We start from the raw sequence: 24,911 nt of genomic DNA, 5'->3' as shown, positions 1-24,911 counted from the left end.
CACCCCAAGTGCTGCTCCTCATTCCCCAGGCACATTCTTGCTCCTCCTCTGCTCTTCTGAGGGGTGGGCAGCCATATGTGGGATGCCTGTGGGGCAAACAGCCAGGGTGTGGGAACATGGGTGGTGAGTGGAGATGTAGGGACAGATGATGGAACAGTTCTGAGTCAGTCGGTTACCTCAGTGCTGAGGTGGCAGTCCTTGGACTTTCGTCACTGCTCCCTTGGCACCCCAGCACAGCCCTGCTCTGACCTAGGCACCCTCTACAGACATGTGCTTCCCTGCACACAACTCTGCTCCCCTTCTGCAGTGTGTTTTGAAACTTTTCTTATCTTATTTTTCAGTCTTAAAATATACTGGTACTGTTTTTAAAATAGCATATAAAATTGTAATGCTGTAAAATTCTGCCTTTATGTATATGAGGCAAAGTGGATAGAATTGAAATTACAAATTAATCCTAAAACTGAGCTAACAATTGTTTTTTAGAAGGAATTAAGTCAAAAAGTGATTGACTCAGCTTTACAATATTTATTCTAAACGGCTTGCATGTTTATACATGCAATTTCTAGCCATTAACTTGTCCTTCCTCTCTTTTGAGAGGAGAACGACACCAAGCACAAGTGTCGCTAGGTCATAATCATAAAGTTTAAGGCCAGCAGGGACCACCAGATCATTAAGCTGACCTTTATATCACAGGTCACTAACACCGTCCAGTAACCCCCATGCTAAACCCAACAAGCATAATTAGACCAAAGTGTTACAGCCCTCAGCAGACTAACCTGCTGTGTGCCACAGGCTGAGAACAGCGGAGACAGGTGCACCAGTACCCAAGGTCCCTATCGATTAAGTGAGAGATGAGACGTTAACTGCTTGGATTTTTAACTGACTTCCATGAATGGTAAGTCAGTGACACGAGATTATTCTTTTTTTTTTTTTTTTTTAATAAAGAGAATCCATACAGTACTTGTCCTTGACTTTCATTTTGGGGGCTTTCAACTGTCTCAATCTCAGTGCAACCTGTTCTTCTCCCAAGCTGCTTCTTGACCCCATCAGCCCTCTTCACTGTTATCTCTTCTGTGTCATCTAGTTCTCTGTACCCTATTATTTCTCTCCTGATGTTGCTAATACTTTGTGTGAGGTACTGAGTTTAGCAGCATGTACTACAGCTGCATTAACATAGTCTGAAGAAAAATCTTTTCCTAAGTATTTTAATTTGTTTTTCTTTTATTTTTGTTAATGGAACAAGCTGACAGAAAAGGCTTGCTTGCTTGCTTATTTCCTGGATGATCCTATCACTGTTGGGGAAGGGAGATTCCTCCTTTCCCTAAGTCATTTTTACATAAAAGAGCTAATGGAGTCCTAGATCCACCCACTGGAGAATTCTACCTGGCACAAGGGAAGTTACATGTGATATTCTGTGACGTGTTGTCTGATGCTCTCATTTTTCTTTGAGATTTATGCACTGGTGGAATGTGTTTTGAAGTCGTTGCTGTTGACTTCTTTTCACTATAGGTTTCCTACATCTCACTGGATATAGTGCTACATTATATAATACTTCTCCTTTGATTGTTGTTAGAATCAGATCTTGAACAAGAACATTCACAGGATGCATTCATGCTACACTGTTTGTCATCCTATCTTCTGGCTTCCCATAAAACTTATTGTTTGGTCCCCACAGTATGAATTCAACACTGTTTTGAAAATTTAGCCAAAACAATTAAATAGAAATATTGTTCAAAGGTAGTTGACTCAAGGCTGATGTCCTAATTGTGCGTGGTAAATACATTATATTCATTTTTATGGTATGACATAAGCTGTACTGTACAATGAGCTAGAATCGGACTTCCAAGTTTAACTCATGGTTAAAAACACATAGTAAAGAGTTTTTTAACTTGCAAACTAGAAAAGCTGTATTTCCTGTACATGCCAAACTTTTCACAGACAGTGAAGGCATTAATATAAATGAACATAAAAATGATTCTTCTAGTGGTCCAGCTGTATGGATTCAAATGAAACAGGTTCTTAGCGCTGGAGCTAAAAGTTCATATTTGGGAAAACAATATCTGAAATAGATATTTTGACATTGAAGGATTCATGGGTAATGATTGAATACCATGAAAATGTAAAACTCCTTTTTATATGCAATCTTGTTTTAGCCATATTGGTTCTGGGATATTAGAGAGACCAGATGGGTGAGGGAATATCATTTATTGGACCAACTTCTGTTGATGAAAGACAAGCTTTTGAGCTTACAGAGGACCTGAAGAGCTCTCTGTAAGCTTGAAAGCCTGTGTCTCTCACCCACAGAAGTTGGTCCAATAAAATGTATTACCTCACCCACCTGGTCTCTCGAAAACTCTATTTTGACAGTTGTGACCATTAGAAACTGGTTTATATATATAATTCACTAAGATATTGAAATTAAAAATGATGCTGTGCAAATGTCTGTCTTACGGCAGGTCTGCACTACAGGGCTCAGTCGACCTAAGTTACACAACTCCAGCTACGTCAATAACATAACTGGAATCAACGTACCTTAGGCCGACTTATTACGGTGTCTACACTGCGCTGGTTTGACGGGAGGAACTCTCCTGTCGACTTAACTTATGCTTCTCGTTGTGGTGGAGGGCCAGAGTCAGCAGGAGAGCGATCGGTGGTCAATTTAGCGGGATCGACCCCCTGGTGGATTGATCGCCGTGCGTCTATCCCCCAGTAAGTGGAGACAAGCTCTTAGTCTAAGCAAACTTCCTGGGGCAGTGTGATCTAGTGGATTGGTCCCTATACTAGGAAATAGGACGCATGGGTTTCATTCTCTGCTACTGCTCTTGAAAACACTTCATGACTGTTCCTGTTTCGCCATCAGTAGAATGGGGACTATAACACTTAGCTTCGTTTGTAAACCACTTTGAGAAATATGTATGAAAAAAGTTATATTAAACTCTTGCTCTGATTAATTCAGATGGATTGATTTTAAATCACCAGTTTTAATCAGGATTTCAGTTGGCAAACGGGAAACATTAAAATTAATCTTATTTTTCATTTGTGCTTTTTATTAGTTTTCCTATAGAAAGGCTGATTCATGCTCGTTGGTAACCATTAAAACATGCTGATTTGCAACTAAATATATCCTTTACACTAAATCTGGTTTGTTTTTGCTAACCAGGAGATATACTACAGCTATATGCATTTATTTAAGCAATTGTATAGTTTAATATATATTTATTGTGGTTATTAATTTTTACATTTATGTTCAAAAATTTACTAGATTTTTACACATAATCTGTGTCAAATTGCAGTTGGATGGAAATTGGAATTAAATTAACACTGGGCAGACCCCTGCATTCTAAAATTGCTAACGTAGTTACAACTAATACAAATGTGCCGCATAGGTAAGTGAGTTCATCAAACCCTGTTTTGCATTTGAAACGAGCTGATTAAACTACGTATTATCTGTGGGGAGTGAATGGAACTGATAGTTTCTGGTTACTGTGCCCTTCGAGGTTTCAGAACTAGTAGATCTTATCCTCACGAACCTTGGTTTTTATTCAGAGATTTGAAGAGGAAAATAAGCTTTCCTGCTTTTTCAACCCCCAGTTGGTTTTTCAACTTTGCACAAGTCCTTGAACTGAACTAGGAGAGTAGAATGAAATGACGAAAATAGTCTGACAAACACTGGTTTAGCACCAACCTGCTCACTGGTTTCTTTAAAACGTGGGTGGCAAATATGTAGTGTTTGAATGTTCTAATTGATTGTTAATTATTTTAAGATATAGGTTGTCATAATTGCTAATTTAATTTGAAATAGGTTTGCAAACAAAGAAAAATATACTAAAATTTGATTTTAAAAATGGGGTTTTTATTTAATTTTTTTTATCCACCCTGGCTGAATCTCTTTTTGTGTAATAAGTTGAACGTGGTAACAGTTTGACAAGTCACCTGACACCAAAGATAAAACGCTCCTTAATCCATAGGGCTTCTAGAAGGTAATGGATGTTATTGGTCTGTGTAAAGATAGTATAATTATCCTGTGGTATTTCAACTAGACCCATTCTCAGTCATGTGCTAACTGCATTTTGAAGGAACAGAATAGTACATTGTGTGGGTTATTGCAAAAGGTTTTCTTCTATAGGGGCTTGTGTTCAAATCTGTGTAAAGTCACAAGATTTTAATAGACTTGAGCACATTTTAATACCCATGGGCAGTCTGTTCAAGAGAAAATCAGAATTGAAATAAAAAGGTTGTGGCAGGTACTGGAAATTTATATAATTTATGTAATTTTCAATCCCACTTTTTATACATCCTAACAGTCGGTTTGCTCTTTTGACTGTTGCTGTGCCATGGGCATGTCTTTTTCTTAAGCTGACCACAGTAATGCTCTGGCCTCTTTCCTGAATGGTTAGTTAAATTGGTTAGTTAAATTCTAAATTAACAGTTAGTACTTGTAGTTCAAATTATTCCTTCTATTTGTTAACACTGAAATTAATCTGCTGCTGTTTTCCTCATTCACCTGCAAGTGATAACTGAGATGGCTGTGATGACTCTGCTTTTAGAGATTGAGATGTTTGGTCATATCACAAGTTTTAAGATGTGCTTTTATCCAAGGTTTGTAAAAATTACCAATCCTAAGGTAAAGGAATGAAAAATTGATAAAGCATTCCCTCCCAAAATCTATTAAATGGTAGTATTCAGGTTGTGAGCGTACCATGGATTTCTAGATAGGCAGTATATTTTCTGTCTTATCTATCTATCCCTTTCTTAAGGACTCCCAACGTTCTGTTTGCTTTTTTGACTGCTACTGCACATTGAGTGGATGTTTTCAGAGAACTATCCACAATGACTCCAGCATCTTTCTTGAGTTGTAACAGCTAATTTAGACCTCATCATTTTATATGTATAGTTGAGATTGTTTTCCCATGTGCATTACTTTGCATTTATCAACACTGAATTTCATCAGCCATTTTGATGCCCAGTCACCCAGTTTTCAGAGATCGTTTTGTAGCTCTTCGCAGTCTGCCTGGGACTTAACTGTCTTGAGTGGTTTTGTATCATCCGCAGATTTTGCCACCTCACTGTTTACTCCTTTTTCCAGATCATTTATGAATATGTTGAATAGGACTGGTTCCGGTACAGACCCCTGGGGGACACCACTATTCACCTCTCTACATTCTTAAAACTGACCATTTATTCCAAGAGCAAGTAGTAAATTTCCTGCCTTTTCTTTTCTTTTTTTATGTGGGAGCCTTTACTACAGAGGATAAAATAGGTGTTGCCAGTCATCTGCAAGGTACTCTGTGGAGTTCTCTTCCTTCCCTGTTGATTAGTAGATTTGTACCTTCTCTTTCCAACAGGATGAAAGCCATGACCAGGGCTTTGCAACTTGCTGGAGATCCAAACAATCCAGCTCATTCCAAAATGCCAGCTACATTTTTAGGAATTTACTCCTTTATTGTATATAGGCTCTACATGGTCAGTAGGGGCACAATTAGTGTTAGATCGCAAGCGGCACAATTCATCTACATTCACTCAAAACAGGAAGGCACTTAGTCCATCACAGTTGCTGTTTGACCGTAGGAGACTTCTTCAGTGCTCATCAAGGATTCCTGCAATTTGCAACAGATCCTCAGCATTTTCAGTGTTCCATTTTTCTCTTTGGCCTAACACTAGCACTGAGAGGTTGTTCAAAGATCATGATGGTGGTGCCTGCAGCTATCCATTACACCATCTCTCCATTCTTCTTTACCTGGATAATTGGCAGCTTGTGGCTTTTAAGGAGTGAGTCAGCTTTGTTAGCAGTTCTAGCAGTAGTGTTTCCTCTGTCTCAACAAGACAGACTTGATAAACCAAAACAAAAGCAGGCTCATCTGGGGGCTCTTTTGGATATCATCAGGCTCAGGGAGATGCAGACCCAGTTAACAGAAGTCATGACCTGGCTCACAGAACTGTCGCCATAAGCCAGGAGGTTCTCCTGTCCTCTCCTGTGAACTTCCCTGACTCAGTTCTCCCCCACTCAGCAGAACTTCATGTGTCTGTTCTTCTCAGAAGTCCTCCTGGTGGTGGCAGCTCTCCAGGGAATTTATTGGAAGGTATGCCCTTGCAAGAGTCACATCACCACCGATGTCAGACTTAAGGTGGGGAGCAGGTCTCCTATGCAGAAATGCCCAGGAAATGTGGTCCAGACAGGACCACATCAAGATCCTTGGCTTCTGAGCAGCAAGCTTAGCCTTGTTCCAGTTCAAGGACATGGTCTCTGACTCTGGTGTGGTGGCTTCTGATCTGTAACTAAAGGGGAGAACTTCAGCCAGAGAGGAGAGGGTTCTCTTAGAAGGGGTGGAGAAGCATGTTAGAACTTAGCAGCCATGCAGGTAGCAGGCCGTACAGGAGATGTACGGGTGGACTGGTGGGTCACCAAGGCATCTGTTATAGTGAGCAGTCTCTGAACAGGACAGCCATCCTCTCACGTTGCTCGATCTGGGGGAGGATTGAAGTGCATCTCCTTTGCCTGTCAACAGAATCGCAAGCTGAAAAGTCCCAGCATGCAGAGAAGGCATATTTCAGCAATCTGTGATACTAGGGCTCATGTTGCAGGATTCTGCCCCTTAGGGTATCTCTACACTGCAGTTAAACACCCGCAGCTGGCCTTTCTCAGCTAACTTGGGCTTGGGCTGCAAAACTGCAGTGCAGATGTCTGGGGTCCCAGAGCCCAGGCTAGAGCCCAGCAGTGGACGTGTACACTGCAGTTTTATAGCCTAAGCCCGAGTCAGCTGACGCGGGCCAGCCACGGGTATTTTACTGCAGTGTAGAGAGACCCTTAGTGACCAGAATTTTCAGGTTAGCAGAACTGATTTGGTAAAGTCTGTGTAGGTTGTCCCTCCTTGGAACCTCAGTGCTGTATTTTTCACTTGGAACCTCTAGCCTCTGTGTTTTCATTTTGGTTCTCAGCCAAGTGGCTTTTCTAGGGGCTGTTACCTGTGCGTGGAGAGCAGGTGAGCTGGCAGCCCTCTCCTGCCACTACCTCTTTCTGGTTTCCACAGTGATAAAGTATCTGACGGGTTCTCAGTTTTTGATTCCCCATTATTAATCAGTGTCTTTTCCTTTAGTCTTTAGCTGGCATCAGATAAGGAAAGGGTTTGATGTTCCCCTAGTGATTTAAGTTATACCTACATAGAATCAAGGAGTTTGGGGGTCACAGAAAAAGGCAGTTTGCCACCATCCTAGATAGATTTCCATATGTATTAAGGAATCATATGCAGGGGGGTCTCCCATGCCCCATAGGCATTAGAGGTCACTCCTTGTATCGAGAACACCAACTGAGCACAGAGAAAATCTGCCTCATAGAGAATGATCTTTTGGTAATGCATACAAATCTTCATACGCCATTCTTGTGTGGATGTCAGAACTTCCTCACATCCAACTTTCAAGGACAGGGTCTTGAGTGCTGTCGTGCAGGGATCCTCTGTCCAGGCCTCCAGTTAGCCAGGCCTTGGCATTGGGTATTGCTAGATGGTGTCTAGTTTGAGGCTTCCAGTCATAAAGGACAATCTGATCTTATCTGTAAGCAGCCTGAAATCCTATTTTCTGCATTGTTCTCATTTTAGATTGTGATTAGAAGATTGCGTCCTGCAAGGGAAGTTGACTGTTTAGCAAAGATGGGTTGCTAACTGAAGAGATATAGACATCAGCTATAGCGATGGAGGAGCAGCAACCCAGAATCCAAAGTGTTGTAACCCTTTCTAGAAGGAAAATGTATAGGCAAGGCCAAAATTCCCATTTTAACAACCCTCACCACTGAACAGGAGTCTTCAGAGCATAGAAGAGACTAGTCTAGTTATTTGAACTCTGCAGCTGTTGATTCTCATGCACTTTTTTGTTTCAAGGCCTAGATACCGCTTCTATCTTAAGATACTTCTTTTAAAACTTCTGTTTTGTTTTCCTCCTTTTCAGCTCCTTACAGTAGCCAACTTTAATGCTTTATACAAATTAAAGAAAATTTAAGACACTTGTTGTAAACTTTTATGTGATGTGTGGGTGTATGCAGCATTGTATCCATGCTGGTCCTTGGATTTTAGAGACAAGGGTGAGGTAATATCTCTCATTGGACCAGCTTTTGTTGATGAAAGAGACAAGCTTGCAAACTACACAGAGCTCTTCAGGTTTGAGAGTGTAGTCACTAGTAATTTTTCTTGGTCCGTTTTAAAATGGAGATGAGTAAAATTGGTTCATGTTTTCATTTCTATAATGCTTTATTTAAAGTGTGGCCTGTAGGAGCCTTGGAGGTGGTGTGTGGGGCACTCTGCATAAATATTAGTGCTGTGTCTCATCAAATTGAGGGCTTTAGGAGCACATGAATGTGTCTGCTCATGGTTCTCTAAACTTATTGGCACTGACATCAGTGGATTATCTCCTCCTAAATATTGCCACAGTTGTTGTTTTGCATGTTGCAGCCTTTTTTGTTACTGTAGGAAGAAATGTAATTGTTTTTCAGTGGTTGAGTCATTAAGCCCTTTGTTTTCTTTGAGGAGGAGTGTCTGGGAAATTACAACTTAAACATGCAGTTTTATGCATAGAGTGCTCAACTCAGTCTCTGTTGACATCTGAAAGCCAGCATAGTATGTTTTATAGATTTAAAAGTTTTATATATGTTCTAATAACCTAGCAAATGGGTCTGAAATTGACAATAACCATTGAACAGGCCTGATTGCAATATTGCTCTCAAATAAAAAAAAGTTTGTTTTTTTGTTGTTGCTTCGGGGGGAGGAATAAAATGCCACCACCAGACATGGCAATACCACAGATTTTGACTGCAGTTTAATTTGTCATTGAATGGTTTTGGAGGGATGATCGAATGTTTTTATTTTGTATAAAATTGAGAAGCAAATTGAGGGATATTAAACATTCTTAAGGGTGAAAAAAGTATGAAGCTATGTAGTGAGGTTAGAAAGAGGGGACTGAGTGAACTATTAGTGCAAAAATAGCACTCAGACAAGTGTAAATGGTCAGACAGGTGAGTGCAGCAATGCACAGTGGCTCAGAACTTTATTCCTTGCATTTTCTGTTAGGCAAAATGCTGTTCACATTGCCCGTTCGTGTATAGTGGACAAAAGGGACTGACTCTGTGATTGCCATCTGCCAGTATGCTGCAGAGCATGGAGAAGCAAAGTGCAGGACACCGCACCCCCCCCCCCACACACACACATTGTTGCGTGCTGGGTGAGTGGGTGAGATCACTGTCTTGTCTTGCTTGGATGGGGAATGGCAGTAAGAGTGAATGCCCCTTTCTGTGAGGAGAGAGAGTTGAGGGGAGGAAGAGAAGCGAGGAGTTCCCCTTCTAAGTAGATAGGCATGTAGGGGAAAGGAAAGAGCAGCTCTTCATGCCATGCCAGTTATACTTGGCTGGAGCTGGAGCTTCAACTGTACCATGTGATCCATTTGTTTCCTCCTTACCCTCTGTCCATAGCTTCGTTTCAAGCTATTCTTTTATACTTCGTAGCTGGCGGGGTGGGAGGACAACCAGAGAACCGCTACCCAAGATCATATGGAAGACTGAACCCTGCTGGGAAACCATGGACTTCTCTGGGTGGGCTCAAGTGGGATGTGTTTGGCATTTTGCTCCTAGCTAATAGTTTTAGTCCTCTGGTGAGTGTTCAGAGTCCTAGTCCATGTTTCTTTGAGTTCGATGTGCTGTAGTGAAAAGCAAGCAGTTTTTGTGTTCTCATTGGAACTTGCTCTCCCCAAACCTCATCCCCCATCCTTGTCTGAGAACAGTCTGGATGTGCTGACCTTCAGGGCATGTCTACACTTGCCATTTAAAGTGCAAAAAAGTCCCATTTTTGCACAAAAACCATGGGAGCATCTAAACTTGCCAACGACTTTTTGCGGTGAAATTCAGAAGTTTCACCGCAAACAGAAAACCACCTCCACAAGAGGCGTACAGTTCTTAACGCTGATCCTTTTGCGGTGATGTGCAAGTGAAGACATGTTCTTCCTGTTTACAGAACTCTTAGCCTCTGGAGTATATCCCACAGTGCCTTGGTGACCACTCTGGCCAGCAACTCTGCTGCTCTGACTCCAGGTAAACAGACATCCGCTCCTTCCCTGTAAAGCCCCAGGAACTTTGAAACTCCCCTTCCTGTTTTCTTGGCAAGTGCTCACGTATCATCGGGCTAGGTGATGATGCCTGCTCCATGGAACAAATGATCTGCTGCTTGGAGCAAAGCTGAGCTCCTTGAGCTGATCAGTGTTTGGGCAGAGGGGGCTGTGCAGGGACCCAGGATACCCCGCGATCACCGCCCCCCCACCCGCCTTCACGCAAGACCTATCCTCAAAAGGGAGAGAGCTGCACTGTGATATAGCTGCCCCCAGGGCTCAGCAATGGAAGTGCTGCGAATGTGATCACAATCTGAGGCCTGTGGAAGTGAGTGAGCACACAAACCAGCACTTTTTTTTTTACCGGTTCCCTATCGCTGGTGTAACTGACAGCACAAAAACTCTGCAAGTGTAGACATAGCCTCAGTGTGCTATGGGAAGCTTCTCCATCGACTGGGGCCTGAATGGGACTGAGGTGGGGAGCGGGGGTAGGGAGTTCTCTCATAAGTTTTTTTTTTTTTTTTTTTTTGGGGGGGGGGGTGGCGCTGTTGGTTAGGTTCTGTTAGTTTCAGCTGAAATGTGGTTGTGTGTGTTTGTGATTGCTGTCAGGTACTCTGTGCTAAAGAGGCACCTTCTTTTATACTGCTGTAAATTAATACAAATTATTGTTCTTTTACTCTGTTGCCTGGGGCCCTAGGCACAGACTGGAGCCTCACGGGGCTAAAATATATGAAGGGATCTTGTGTGATATTTTTTCTTGTGTACTGATTCCAGGAGAGAGAGAGAGAATGCATGTTCTATAAGGCAGTGGTTCTCAACCAGGGGTACGCATACCTCTGAGGTTAGTCATACGTCTTCCAGGGGGTATATCAACTCATCTAGAGATTTGCCTGTTTTACAACAAGCTACATAAAAAGCATTATCTAAGTCAGTACAAACTAAAATTCCATACAGACGCTGCTTTGTTTATACTGCTCGACAGACTGTGCACTGAAATGTAAGTACGATATTTATATTCCAATTGATTTATTTTATAATTACATGGTAAAATATGAGACACAGCAATTTTTCAGTAATAGTGTGCAGTGACACTTGTATTTTTATGTCTGATTTTATAAGCAAGTAGATCTTAAGTGAGGTGTAACTTGGGGATTGGGAAGACAAATCAGATTCCTGAAATGGGTACAATAATCTGGAAAGGTTGAGAGCCACTGGTATAAGGCAACTGGGAGTTGCACCCAAGGCTGCACCTAGGGGGGTGCAGGTTCTGGGACAAACCCCCCCGCCCCGCCTCTTCCCCCAAGCCCTTGCCCTGCTCCCTTCACATTACTATAGCTGAGATGAGATCTGGTGAATACAGTCATGTATGTTGCTCACTCTTTTCTATATCATGGCTTGCGATAGAAGCAATTCAGAATTCCGTGGAAAGAGGATAGTACTAAACCCTAGTTGCTTCAAAAGAGATAGTTATGACTTACATTTTTTGTTCATCTTTGTTAGGTCCTGTACAGCTCATGATATAAAGACATAAGGGTTCCCACAATCTGAGTCACATGAGCTTAGGGTGCCACTGGAAAGTCAGTGACAGTAAAAAGCAGATATGAGCATCCACTGTAGAATAGGATCAAAATAGAGCATAGCTGAGTCAAGTCTATGCATTTCCTACAAATCTCTTAACGATGTATTGGACTGGACTTTTTAAAAGTAGTCTTATGGCCCCTCCCCCTGCCCTTTCTTACTGTATTTAGCCTGATTATTTTAACCTTAGAAATATGCTAATAGTTTGACAGTGACATCAACAGTTTCTGTAAAAGATCAACCCAACAGACTCAAGCCGTAAGGGTAGTCCAACAGAAGGATATAAAAGGTAATTGGGCCCTCAGGCCTAAATACCATTCCTCAGCCGGAGTTCTGTCCTCCTGTCCATATCTCACTGGGGCCCAGCTATGCTGTCCACTCCACATGAGCATTTGTCCCATGCCTCTACTTGCAACTTGCTGCTCTGTGTCCTCAGTCAGCAACGTGCTGCTTCCCTGTCGGTGTCTCAGCTTTTCATTCCCAGCTCTCAGGCTGTCTGGCCTTGCCACTGCTTCCAGCCTGCTGTTCCTGCTCTTGCGTAAGTTGGGGCTTCCCACCCAAGTCTGATTGCTTCTGACATCAGGATTGTAGTTCCTTTTTCCTGGTCTGTAGGGATTTTGGAGTTCTGCAGTAGCTGATGTTAGACTGGATAACACAGTGGCCTCTGCTGGTTAGTTCCATTTCCACCATCTCATTTGGGGTGGGAGGAAGTATCCAGTGATGAGCCAGCAGGTTCACTTCAGTATGACTTGTTCATTGCTGTTAATATTGCTCGACCCAGTAGGAAGGAAACCCCTCCCAATGCCTCCTCTTTGCTACAGGCCTGTGCTTAAATTTCTGACTATCCATTCTCCTGATGTTTTTCCTTCTATATCGTTAACTTTTCTCCCCCAGCCCCTCCCCCAGTAGTTGGATATCTGCCACCCTAAATGTTCTATTGCATGAGCTCATGAACAAAAGTTGGGAATCCTGCAATGATGTCGGCTTCAGCATGATGTCCTGTTTGCCAGCATGTTACTTTGCTTAGCCTAGGAGAGCAATAGATTGTGATTTGACCAGCTGTAAATGACTGCATGTTAAACAACAGAACAAGGAATGAAAGGCATTGGCATAATAACTTTTAAAAAATGACAGGTCACTCCTCTCTGTAGGAATTCTCTTACAGCAGCCACTGTTCCTGTGCCTAGGTATTGCTGCTCATGTGGTCTGTAAGGTCAGACATTGCTTGTAGACCATCTGAGAGAGCGCCATAGCTTAGCAGTGACTGCGAATGCCGTTTCCAATGGTGGATGTGGAGATGGTTCACTTCATCATTCATACCTGGAAATTGAGCAGAATGCATAGCTAAATGTTGTAACAATGTCTTTGAAGGAGCAGCTTGCTGTCAAGGTCTGTGTTTGTTTCCTACACACCTGCTTCCCTGGATTGAACTCCTGTGGATTGTTTTCATTTGGGTATTTTGGCATAAGTGGAATGAAATTCCAGACTCTTGCCTGGCTAATTATTTCATGTCAGTTAGATTAAGGCAGATTGACTCCTTGGAAAACTGCATTTTCTAAGGATTATTATTATTCTGGTTAGTTATGCTGATAGGGTGCATATGCATGTAAGTGGGATTGAACCCTTTCACTGCTGGGTTACTGCCTCTGACCTCCTCTCACCCCATCCATCACAGTCCCTTTGCTACCAGTCTCTCTTCTCCATCATTCTTGTTCCCTTGAACATGCCAACCCCCTATGGGTCCCTTCCTTCTCCAGCCCCTGCTACCTTCTTTGGGATTAAGATGCAGAACACCCCTCCCCCCTTCGTTTGCACCCAACTAACTTTTAAGTCTGTGGAACTCCCTCCCCCAGTGTCATTTCAAGTTAGAACTGCATTGGGTGATCTCCCCACCCTGATAAAGATTTTCGGTAAAATGTCTGCATTTTGGCCATTCGTACTTGGGTTTAATGTTAGAAACCTTACCCTATTGCAACGTCAGCCAACTGAGAGAGCCATTGGAGTGAGTTCTGTCCTAAAACAGTTCACTGGTAGTGGCTTCCGTAGTTGACATCTGTCCAAAGTAAACTGGTTAAAGAGAAGAGGGTCACCTGTTTCTCCTCTCTGTGGGATGTGGTCATAGCTAGCAGGTGTTTCTTCTTTGTTTACACACATTTCCCTTGGCTGAATTATAACTTTCTTTACTCACAATATTTCTATCTTACTCAGCCTTATTACTTGATACACTTTAATTATTTTGCAGTCCACTACAATTTACTTATATTCTGGGTGTGTCTCATGTTTCTGCTGTTGGTGTTGGAACTTACTTTCTAACACTGGGATTGGCAGAAGAGGCCAACAGTACAGTTATCCCCGGTGACAAAACCCTGTAGTAAAGAGCAAGTTGCCTGTCAGACACCCAGTCCTATTTCCTCCTGTGTGCCTGCTTCCCACTTCCTGATGCTTTTATTTTCCTCCTTAAGTCTTCCCACGCGCTGGCTTTTAAAACCAGTAATTCCTCTGGCAGGGAGTGCTGGGTGATCCCTACATCTAAAACTTTTCCTCCACCACTAACCAAATGAACCTGAATGTGTTACCTCAGCCTGTCTACAGAGAGGCCTACGGTCTCTCCCATAGCTGAGACACCGCTGTTGCAGCACAACCGGGGCTGAATGATCCTGATGGCTTTATGTAATCTTGTCCTTACGGGTGGCCTGACGAGAAGGAAATAAAATAGGTCTGTGCCTGTTTAAAAGTTTTATTTCATGCAAATGTTTTGTTTTGCCTTTGAAATACTTCAAAAATTGGGTTTTGTCTTCTCTGTCTTACTCATGTCTTGAGGACCCAGAAATAGATTGAAAGCTTATTCAGCCCTTACTTTAAGAGGCATGGTATTGGGGTGTTATAGTTAGATTAAACTTTTGGTTAAGTTTTGATACCTGTTTCACTCAAAGAACAAAACTGGACAGTTTGAACAAAACTAAATTCCTCTCCAAATTAAGCAGGTTTCACCAACGGCCTTCTTTATAAATCATAAGAAGATAGGACACAGATCTAAGCATTTTTCCTTTACAGATAAACTTCAAACATATCCTCTGTTAATAACAGACAAACACAAGCCCTGTTTGGCATTTGCCAGTTCTAGTTAACAGTCCAGATATTCAACTTCCTGTTCCATGGGGGTCAATTCACTAGGCTGTATTCTAGGAAACTTACTCTTTCTTTTGAGCAGATGTTAAGAAACTGACTTGTATTTATTGTCCCAATTGAAAATAAAACCTTACGTTTATTTCAGTAATCTTATGACAAGTCAGTATTGAAACTGGAGCAAAATCAATTCTGTGTGTAAAAGAACGCATGTTGTGGTTAAGTGTCTCTGCAGGCATTGCATACAGAAAACTGCTTTCCTCCCATCTTGTTACGGAGATACAGAGAGGAAATGCCCTGGCCTTATCGCAATTCCATTATGTCAGGCAAGTTCTCGAGAGCCAGGGTAACAGCTTGGAGAAAACTGCACCAGCTGCTGCAGAGTTTCTTCTCTGTCTGGGGAGATGCTGACTGCCTTGTGTGAATAATTACTGTTAACCTGTCGCAAACCAGTGCTGATCGGAACTGGCCAGAGGCTTCCAGCCAAACAGTTACTTACCCTGCCTGTCAGGCAGAGAGAGGGGGAAGTTTTCATTTTAAAAGGCCATGCCTGTGTCCTTTCACAGCATTTTTGACTTCGTGTGCAGATATTATGATTGTTGTTATTAATAAGGAAATCACTAGCACAGTTTTCAGTTCCTAACAATGAAGCAATTAATCTGATTTTATTGAGACAGTTGGTTTGTGTGTTGTATTTTTCTATATGTTTAGTCACCCTGGAACAATGTCTTCCAAATTGTGGTCATACGTAACAGAAGTGAGAAAACCAATCTGGCAGCGTGTGTGTTTTTGTGTTCGTGTTCCATGCCAGCTATTTCATTCGTATCACATCAGCTGCTTGCTTTCCCGATTTGCCACGTGTAAAATTTGCCAATAGTTCAATGTCGTCAAAACGTAACCCAGTAGAACCTCAGAATTACAAACTGGCCAGTCAACCACGCAGCTCATTCGGAACCAGGAGTACGCAGTCAGGTGGCAGCAGCAGAGATGCAAAAAAATCAGCACAGTACTGTGTTAAACAGAAACTACTGAAACAAAGAGAGAGTTTAAAAAAAAAAATGTGACAAGGTAAGAAAACCGTTTCTGTGCTTGTTTTGTTTAAATTGAGATGGTGAAAAGGAACATTTTTCTTCTGCATAGTTAAGTTTCAAAGCTGCCTTGAGTCAATGTTCAGCTGTATTAAGTCAATGTAAACTTTTGAAAGAACAACCAGAATGTTTTGTTCAGAATTAGACATTTCAGAGTTACAAACAACCTCCATTCCCGAGGTGTTCCTCGTAACTCTGAGGTTCTACTGTATAACAAACGTGCAGTTTATAATTTTTTTCCCCCTATTTTACATTTTCCCCTTTCAGCTGAAAAGAGCAAAGTTGTTTTTAGATGTCTCTACATGTTACATAGACCTGAGTGTTGACCAAACAGTGTTTACACAGGTGGTCACTTGAGAACAATTGGAGGTTCACTAGTTCATTAGTTCTGGCACAGATTGCCCTTAGCTTTATTTAGCTTCTTTGCGTGAATTACACCAAATCACTGGTTTTCTTAAATTACAGCTACTAGATTTTACCCGTTGGGAATCTGAAACATTTTTCAGAGTCAGCTATTTGGACTGTGGCACAATTATACTCTGAGAATACCTTGTTGTTGGTTTTTCCCAATATTTTTGTTTCATCTGTACCAAATCGCATAAATTACATGCTATTTTTTTATATGTAGCCAATCTTAGAATCAATTCAGTGTCAGTATATTAAACATGTAACAAGTTTAAATATAATGATCGTTGCTGTGGTTCTAAAGTCAGTGGTCCCCAAACTTCTTATGTCACGTTCCCCTTACCCTTAATGAAATCTGTCTGCGCCCCACCAGGAACAGGGCTGGGAGCGAGGTTGGGGGCCGACAGCCAGGGCTGGGTTGCTCTCCCTCTGGGGGCTGACCCAGACCCTGCTGCACCCCACCCTCCCAAATGTTCCTCTGTGCTCCCCAGTTTGGGGACCACTGTTCTAAATTAATGTATGCATTCTTACCGTGTTCTTGAAATAGTGAGGAGGAGGAGTCCCTTTCATCTGATATAGGTACTGCAGGTGCAAAGTTAATGTTCCACTGTATCCCACAGCAAAATGGAAGCTATATCTGACCACAGTTTTCAAACAAAAAGACCCAGTTACCTTGTTAACCTCAATATCCTCTTTGAGTTCTCTATTAAACCATGATTAACTTGCTTTTGAAATCCCTACAATGGTTTGGGAAGAATTTATTGAATTACCAAAGGAAACAATGACCTATCAAATGACTACCTTGCTCCTCTTAAAAAAAATAAAAATAAAAAAATCTATTCTCTTTGCTGTTGGTATTATCCAGCATCATTCTATTAATTTCAAAATGTTCCATCGCAATTGGTTAGTGTGTAAGCTGGTCATAGGTACTTCTGGAAAGGAGACTTCAGGAATGAAAAAATAAACATCTTTTCTGTTACAGGGTTTCTTGGATAATCCAGCAGTAAACCATCAAATTGTTTTGCGCTTGTTACGTTATATCATCCGCCTCATTTGGAGACTGCAGTAATGGAGACATACAGAGAGAGACATTCTGAGATTGTCCAGTTGTCACCAGAATCCAGCAAAACCAAGCAGCAGTAGTATCCTTTCCATACCTTGTATATGCAACTAACAAATCCTCCTTTTCCTAAAGGACACCAGATACATTGGGAGGAGCAGTAGGATTCCGTGTTTGTGAAAAATATGCACATAGACTGTCTCATTTTGTCTGCTATGAGAAGACAGAGGGTTTTTAAATGGGAATTCACTGTGAACACGTCATGATGGATTTTGGAAACGGATATATAAAAGCTTTGTGAAGCAGGACTTTATGTGAGAGTGGTGTTTACGCTGGTTTTTCTTGAACTTTTAAAAGACTGATTTGGAAAGAAGATGATCAAACATTATTGAATGATTTTCATACTCCATTTTCTGGAAACCTGTAGACTAATCTCTGATATATTCTGCAATGGAGTTAACTGAGCCAGCTAACTTGCAGAGCTGCCTTAGTTTGTTATAACTGTGTACAGATGTCGTCTACCCCCCCCCCCATCTCCCACCCCGCAAGGAGGGGTCAGATTCATGCTTTCCCTCCATTCTTAGCCCCTTTCATGGAAAAACGGCAAAATCATGAATTGAAGCTGGTTGAAGAAGGGTGGAAGGATTTGCATCAGAACTTCAATTACCCTGCAAATCTCTACTATCACCCTAAATTCAACTGTGTGTGTGTCACACAAACAGCATACTTCCTGCTGACTGATTTTAAACTGCAGCCAAGTGCAACTGGCGCACTCCCCCTGAAACTTCCACCTCTTCCACCCTACCAGCAGGAATCTCAAAGATGACCTGAAATTTGCAGCTTAACTGTGAAAGTGTTATGCTTCAAAAACCATACCAAGTTGCCTTTCTAAAAATTTATATCTAATGAGTCTGGATACATTTGTGTATTATATAATATAGAATGTTGAAGGTTGGGGATAATAGAACAATAAAATATTTGTGGGGTAAAACAGTTCCTGAGACACTGCAATCTTACCCAAAGTTGGAGGGTTGCATAACTTTAGAAACTATTTTAAACTTCACTTAATATTTTACTGTGACTGTTGATAAACCCAGTTGGTATTGCTGTTTTTTTAATGTGTTGGATTTTTGCTAGAGCTGGCTTTGTACTTAAGACCTATTCTGAGAGATGCAAGGAACTAACAAACGTTAACAGTTGAGTTACATCCATCTTGAGAGCAATAGTACAATATTTGAATTGGTTGTGGTGGTTCAAAAAATCCCACAAGTGAATGAATAAATATCCATTGGAAGCAAAAGTTGGGCCATTTTGAAAGTTCTAGCAAAACTTCCACATAATTTAAAATAATAAAATTATAAGGGCACTAACTGTATTCATAAATCAGACATTCTGTGACTTGTTTAAAGATTAACCAAAAACAGAATGAAGTTAAATCAAGATTGCTATACAGGAGTGACTCACTAACTCGGTTGTGGGAGGCATCCAAAGTTTTAACTTACCTTTTTCTTTAATTAGATCTTCCTTCTACAGAACTCCCTTTACCACTTCTTGGGTCGCTGAAGTTATTGCAGAAGGCATCATTCTGTGAAACCACAAATACCATGGATTGCATGACTTCTAAACTTCTGGTATTTAGATCATAACAAAGTGATGCATTCTGTAACAACTTCATTGACCCAAGAAGTGCCAAGAGGACTTCACAGAAAGAAAAACTTTATTTTTAATTTTTAAGTGTGTATATTGAATGCTGCCCCCGAGCCTGTTGCGTGGGCACTGTAACCACAGATCTAGGTTTAAACTGAATTTTAATATTGGTTTTATAGTACCTTTACACCATGGGAAACTGCATGACAGGTGCTTTGGGGAGCGCACAGTTCCTTCAGATGGTGCGGTGTATTAATGCAGAATTTACCCCAATCTGGCTTCAGAATTGTCTTCAGAATCTGGCTTCCTTTTGTATGTGATGCAGAGAGCTTGCTTGATTCAGTTTGTTACAGTCTACTTCAAAATGCCGTATTTTATTTCTGGTTTCACCAGCACCATAGAAAAATATGGTAGCTCTACTTTCAAAATGTTGCAATATGTTCATCAGCATATCCTGAGTGCCATTGTATTTTTTTTTTTTTTTAGTTTTGACAAGTAAATTTGTATAATATGTACTCTATGCACTGACCACTGGTGCCTCTGGGGCAGGTGGAAGGCTCCTCTAAACATGGCTCTGTTGCCCAGTTGCATTAATCCACCCCTGTGAGCAGTGAATCCAGAGGATAAAAGCACATGTTGGCTCTGTAGGCTAAACCTTTGTCCTAGGAGTTGGCCTCAATTATCAAAGCAGTGGTTTGTGGTTTTTTTTTTTTTTTTTAACTTTTTAAGAGAAATATTGGTGACTGAAATTGTATCTGGAGTTTCAAGCAGAAATTTAGTGCTGATGGCAGATAATCACTTCCATAACAGCATGGCTTTGGCTCATACCAAAGTACTAGGTGTAAAGGGGAGTGGGGAATTCATAAGGTCCTACATGTAGTGAATGGAGCGGGTATAAATGTATGTTCAGTAACGAGTTCTCACTGCTACCAGGTGCTAGAAGTGAGAATAAGATGGAAGGGGGCTATGAGAGTATTACTTCTGTTCCATTTTGAACATTCCTCACCCATCAGAGTTACACAGCCACTGAACAGATTAGACAAAAATCAGATTTTCCAACACTAGAGGTTGCAGTCCTCTTTTGCACGGAATTGGGCCCTAGCCACTTATTGGAACGATGTTAGAGTTGATCAGGTGCTTTCAGGTATAAGAGTCTTGAAACCTCCTCAGAAGGCCACGTTGTCCACTAGTTGTCATGATGAACAGAGTAGAGCTGGTTCTGAAATTTGGACTTATATGTACCTTTCCGAACACACCAAAGACATTTCTGTTTACAGTTCCCCGTGCACACTCACACTCACTCACTCACACTCACTCACACACACGCTTCTACAATTGGCGCGTGTGCACACACACGCGCGCTTCTACAAGTGGAGCACTTTATTTCAGTTCTTTTCAATAGTGCCCTTGGGAGAGTTGGCATCAGGACTACATATTTTCTCCCTCTCCATCCCACCTCTTCATAAGGGTCGCTGGCCCAGTGCCTGGAGACTTGGGTGCTTTCTTTGTACACTTACCTCTAGCCTGGTAGTGCAACAGGTTTGCCACCACGGCTTCAGACTAGCTTACTATAAGCGTAATAAATGATTTAAAAAACAATTCTGTGAATTATATGAACATTAAAGAACAAGATATTGGCACCATGTGACTTGGACTTCTCTGCACTCTTGTTTATCAAGAAGTTTCCTGCAGATGTTTTTACAGTATGTATTTTAAAAAAATAACTAAAACTAATCCCATTGTTTTTGACCATTTAAAACTGGTTTTGTGCCTTGGCAACCTCTCTGCCCAGGTTAGATTTGTGGGTGGTTATTGAGTTTTTCTTCAATCTCAACATGACATTAAAAACAGTTAATACTTTTGCTACGTTGTTAGTGGAGGAATTTCTTAATTCCATATAATCCATACTCTACCCTGCCAAAACTACTTTATGAAGAATTTTCTTTGGTTGTGGAGAAACCAGATTCAAATTTTTCTTACCAAACTTGTATGATATGGTATTATGCTTTTTCTCCTTCAATAATTGTAAATATTTGAGTATTTATTAGATTAGGGCATCATATTATTCTTATAATCTGAGCCAAATGTCTGTGTGCAATGTTTTGTTTCTTTTCTTACTATGTCATGTAAAGTTTTGTACAGCATATAAAGTAAATTACTGTTTTTCTAAGTCTTTTTTAGAATTGAACTTGGTAAATACTGTAGATTCTTTTTTCTGTGTAATTAATGCACTCTACTGTTCCATAATGCTGTAACTTGTAGAAATGTTGTATATTTATTTTCTGCTTATTTAAGTTTCTGTAAAGTTTTTAATGAATTTTTACTGGTATATATGGAATTAGTGATTGATCAGTTTAGAGCACTGTCTTCTAATTCAGTGCAATCAATAATGTTTAGTTACTGAGTAAAATGTTCAAAAGTGCCTAAGTGACTTAGGCTCCTAAGTCCCAGTTTCAAAAGAGGGTGTGAAGTACCTAAGTCAGAGTGTCACAAAGTCCAGGGGACTTGGGTTTCTGTGTGCCTAAAGTCTCTTTTGAAAATTGTATCCACAATTTAAATCCCCCATTTTGGCCACTTTTCTTAACTTTCTGGACTCAGTGATTCAGCACAGTACATCAAGGCAGAGATTTGAAGTAAAATGTGACATGGAGGTGCAAAGTAGGCCAAACACCAAAGCCACATCCAGAATCTCTGTGTAGTTCAAAGCATTAATTTGTTACAAATAACTTCATCAGTCTAAGCAAAACATTATTATCCCAAGGGGCCAAGGGCAGTTTATTCAAACATACTATTAAACTGAAGTGCAGTAGTCTCAGTTAATCACTTTTTCAAGACCTATACAACGTGCCAATTCCCCACCTTCTCATTCTCCACTGCCTTCAGATTTCACCATCCCTATGCTCCTACTGAATCTGGCTGCATTGCTTCATCCAGCTGCCAGAATTAAAAATTATGCTGTAGATTTCAGTTCGATAACTTGATTGTGCTTCCTGGTAACTTAATAATAACCCTATTTTGGGATATTAAACACCTTATCCTCAGTTTACATAGTGCAGGAAGTGGCTGTTACCTCCTAAACAAGAAGCCCCTGCAAGTTATTTATAGAACTACTTTCTACTTTGATTTGTAAACTTTTGCATCCTGGTTTCAAGACCACTCATTACTGTAGTAAAGCTCCTGATCAGGTACAAACAAACACAGCACTGATCATGTACTGATTAATCACTAACTTGTTTCATACGACCCAGCATATGTAGCATTTTTATTGCAATTTCCCTGGCTTACTTGTGGTTTGCACTGATGAATTTTTGACAGGGTAATTGCCACTTTACTTGTGCAATACTGCTGTACATAGCTACAGATCTTTTTTTAAGATGCAATCTTTTATGTTCTTAATGAATTTTATATAAATAAAACTTCCATCTATTTGTGATGAGTATTATTTTTCTCAAATTCAAAATTTTATGCTCTTCTGAAATAAGATGTAGGGAATTGTAGATCAGCGTTAATTATCTGTCTCTGATACGTGCAAGTGCCACTCACTTTTCCAGGCATTTTAACCTTGCTTAATTTAAGCATCTTCCATGTCCTTATTCAGGATGGAGTTTGGAAGAGCGCACTTCTTTCATACCACATTTCAACCATACCCTTGGAATGTCTTTGTGAAACGTTTCCATGGTGTGCGTTGAATTCCCCCACGCTTCTCTGTACACAGACTGCTACTGTGGGCAAACACCTCACCTGAGGAATGAGTAGCGCTGTCTCTCTCCAAGTCAGGTTCGGGGTTGCCTTTCTACCCATGCACACGGAGTATCAAACTCCCTCGTTATGTCACGTGGACTGGCATGGAATTAAAGAGCTGGTTGGGAGGGTGATAGTTCAGTGGGGTTTGGATCAGGCCCATAAGGAGCTAGGGGCGGGACTAGAGTATATCCAAAACATTTTTTTACATGACACTCATTTTACAGGCGTTGTAAATGCCATGGAGGACAAAATTAAAACAAATGGGCTCTTGTGAGGAGCAAGATGGGCAGAAAATGAGAATAAGATTAGACTTGGAAATCTGCAAGTTAATACGTTGGGGGAAACAATCAAATGCAGCCTAGGTAGGCATGGCCTGTACAGCAAAGCTAGACACAGCCCAGATCCCTGCTGAGAGCTGCGAGGACTCAGAGCTCCACCCAGGGGAGTCTCCTGACCAAGCCAAAGCCTGAATTTAGCTCCAGGAGCAATACTAGATCCTAGCTACTGGATGAAGGTGAATAAAGGATGGGGATGCAACACTGTGGGCCCCAACATGCTGCAGAGCGGCAGTACTTGAGTCTCTTGAATTTATACTGCAAGTGACCATGACAAGGATTTTATATAACAAAGGAAGAGTCAGTGTTCGGCTTTCAACAGGGGACTGTAGGGAGGAATAGGAATGTCAGAAGGTGCCCTGTGGGGTTTCAGGTGCGAAAGTGGGAGAGGGAAACAGTAGTTATGTGGGAGCCTTTGAAGGGCATAAGGGTCCTGCGAGTCTCCTGAGCCATCTGTGCGAGGGAAGATCTTGACAGGATGATGTGAGCTTGGCCTTGCTAGGGCATGTGAAGTGGTCAGTGACAGGTGTCAGAGAGTGGCAGGCTGGAGGTAGGTAACAGGCAGGAGAGGAGTAAAGTGAGGAAGCCTTGGCGCAGAGAGGATGCAGGCACGGCAAAGGGTTCCAGCAACAGGACTCATGGGGTGTGGGGTAGACGTGGAAGAAGGTGCACAGGACGAACTGAGGATTTGGCAACAGCTAGCATGTGGGTGACAGGAAGGGCTGGGGTGGAGTATGACAGAAAAATGAGAATTTAGTAGGGAGTCATCCAGGATGAGAGGACAGAGCAGCAAGCATGCCCTGATGGGCTGAGGGCAGGAGTGAGCGGCTAGGTTTGGAAGTCATTTGTACAGAGGCAATCAGCCAGCGCTAATGTGTCAAGGAGGTACTGGAGGGTGGGCCTAAGCATAGACTGCAAAGGGACACTGATGAGGGGAGGAGATGGACAGTGAAGTCATGGGAGAAACAGCTGAACCAGGAGAGCAAAAAACCATGAAAGGGGAACTTTGATCTGATCTAAATTGGTTCTGCGAGGGGCTCTGGTTTTTGGCTAGCGGTGCCCTGCCAGTGGGTGGGTCAGAACCAAGAGCACTAGGTGGGTGATTTTTGGACTGCAGTACTCAAGCCCCACCTAGCCAGCTTTCAGGCAGGAAGCTCCACCTTCCACCTGCCAATGGTGCATGAGGCCTCAGAGGATCTGGGCCTTACTGTTTGACTATTTAGGAACAAAGAATGTCGGCTACACCCCCAGGGTGGGGGACACACTAGCCTGGGAAGCAGGGATTCGGAACAAGACTTCGGGGTCTTAGTGGAGAATCAGCTGAACGTGAGCTCCCAGTGCAAGGCTGGGGCTAAACAGGGTAATGGGATCCTGGGAGGCATAAACAGGAGACTCTTGAGTAGGAGGCGAGAGGTGATTTTACCTCTGCGTTTGGCACGGATGCAACCGCTGCTGCAATTCTGTGCCCAGGTCTGGTGTCCGCAATTTAAGAGGGATTTTGATAAATGGGAGGGGAGCCACAGGGATGACTGAAGGGTTAGAAAACCTGCCTTATCACAACTATTCAGCTCATCAAAGAGAAGGTTCAGGGGTGACTTGACCGGTCTCTAAGTGTCTACACGAGGATAATAGATGGCTCTTCAGTCTAGCAGACAAAGGTATAAGAAGATCCCCAGGCTGGAAGTGGAAGCTAGACAAATTCAACCTGGAAACAAAGCACACACTTTTAACCCCTGGGTAAATTCTTCCACTGGTGGTGGTGAATTCTCAATCACTGGCAATTTTAAAACCTAAAGCAGAAATTAATCCAGGGATGGTCTATGACCTGTGTTATGCGGTCAAGTTGGG

The 24,911-nt window shown here is 41.8% G+C and overlaps 1 protein-coding gene across 5 annotated transcripts in view; it reads left to right on the top strand.

Annotated features, from left to right (window-relative positions):
• BCL2L11 (BCL2 like 11) overlaps positions 1-22,412 on the top strand; it is a 47,633-nt gene extending 25,221 nt beyond the window's left edge. For all 5 annotated transcript variants that reach the window (XM_077814255.1, XM_077814254.1, XM_077814252.1 and 2 more), the window contains one exon: positions 17,260-22,412. In XM_077814255.1, the coding sequence (XP_077670381.1) occupies positions 17,260-17,346 (87 nt within the window). In that variant the 3' untranslated portion in view covers positions 17,347-22,412. The remainder of the gene's footprint in view (positions 1-17,259) is intronic.
• The last annotated feature ends 2,499 nt before the right edge of the window (positions 22,413-24,911 follow it).

This window comes from Eretmochelys imbricata, chromosome 3 (assembly GCF_965152235.1).
Source record: "Eretmochelys imbricata isolate rEreImb1 chromosome 3, rEreImb1.hap1, whole genome shotgun sequence".
In the NCBI taxonomy this organism is placed as follows: Eukaryota; Metazoa; Chordata; order Testudines; family Cheloniidae; genus Eretmochelys; species Eretmochelys imbricata.
The sequence above is the reverse complement of the archived record's forward strand: the minus strand, read 5'-3'. Positions and strand labels throughout refer to the sequence as shown.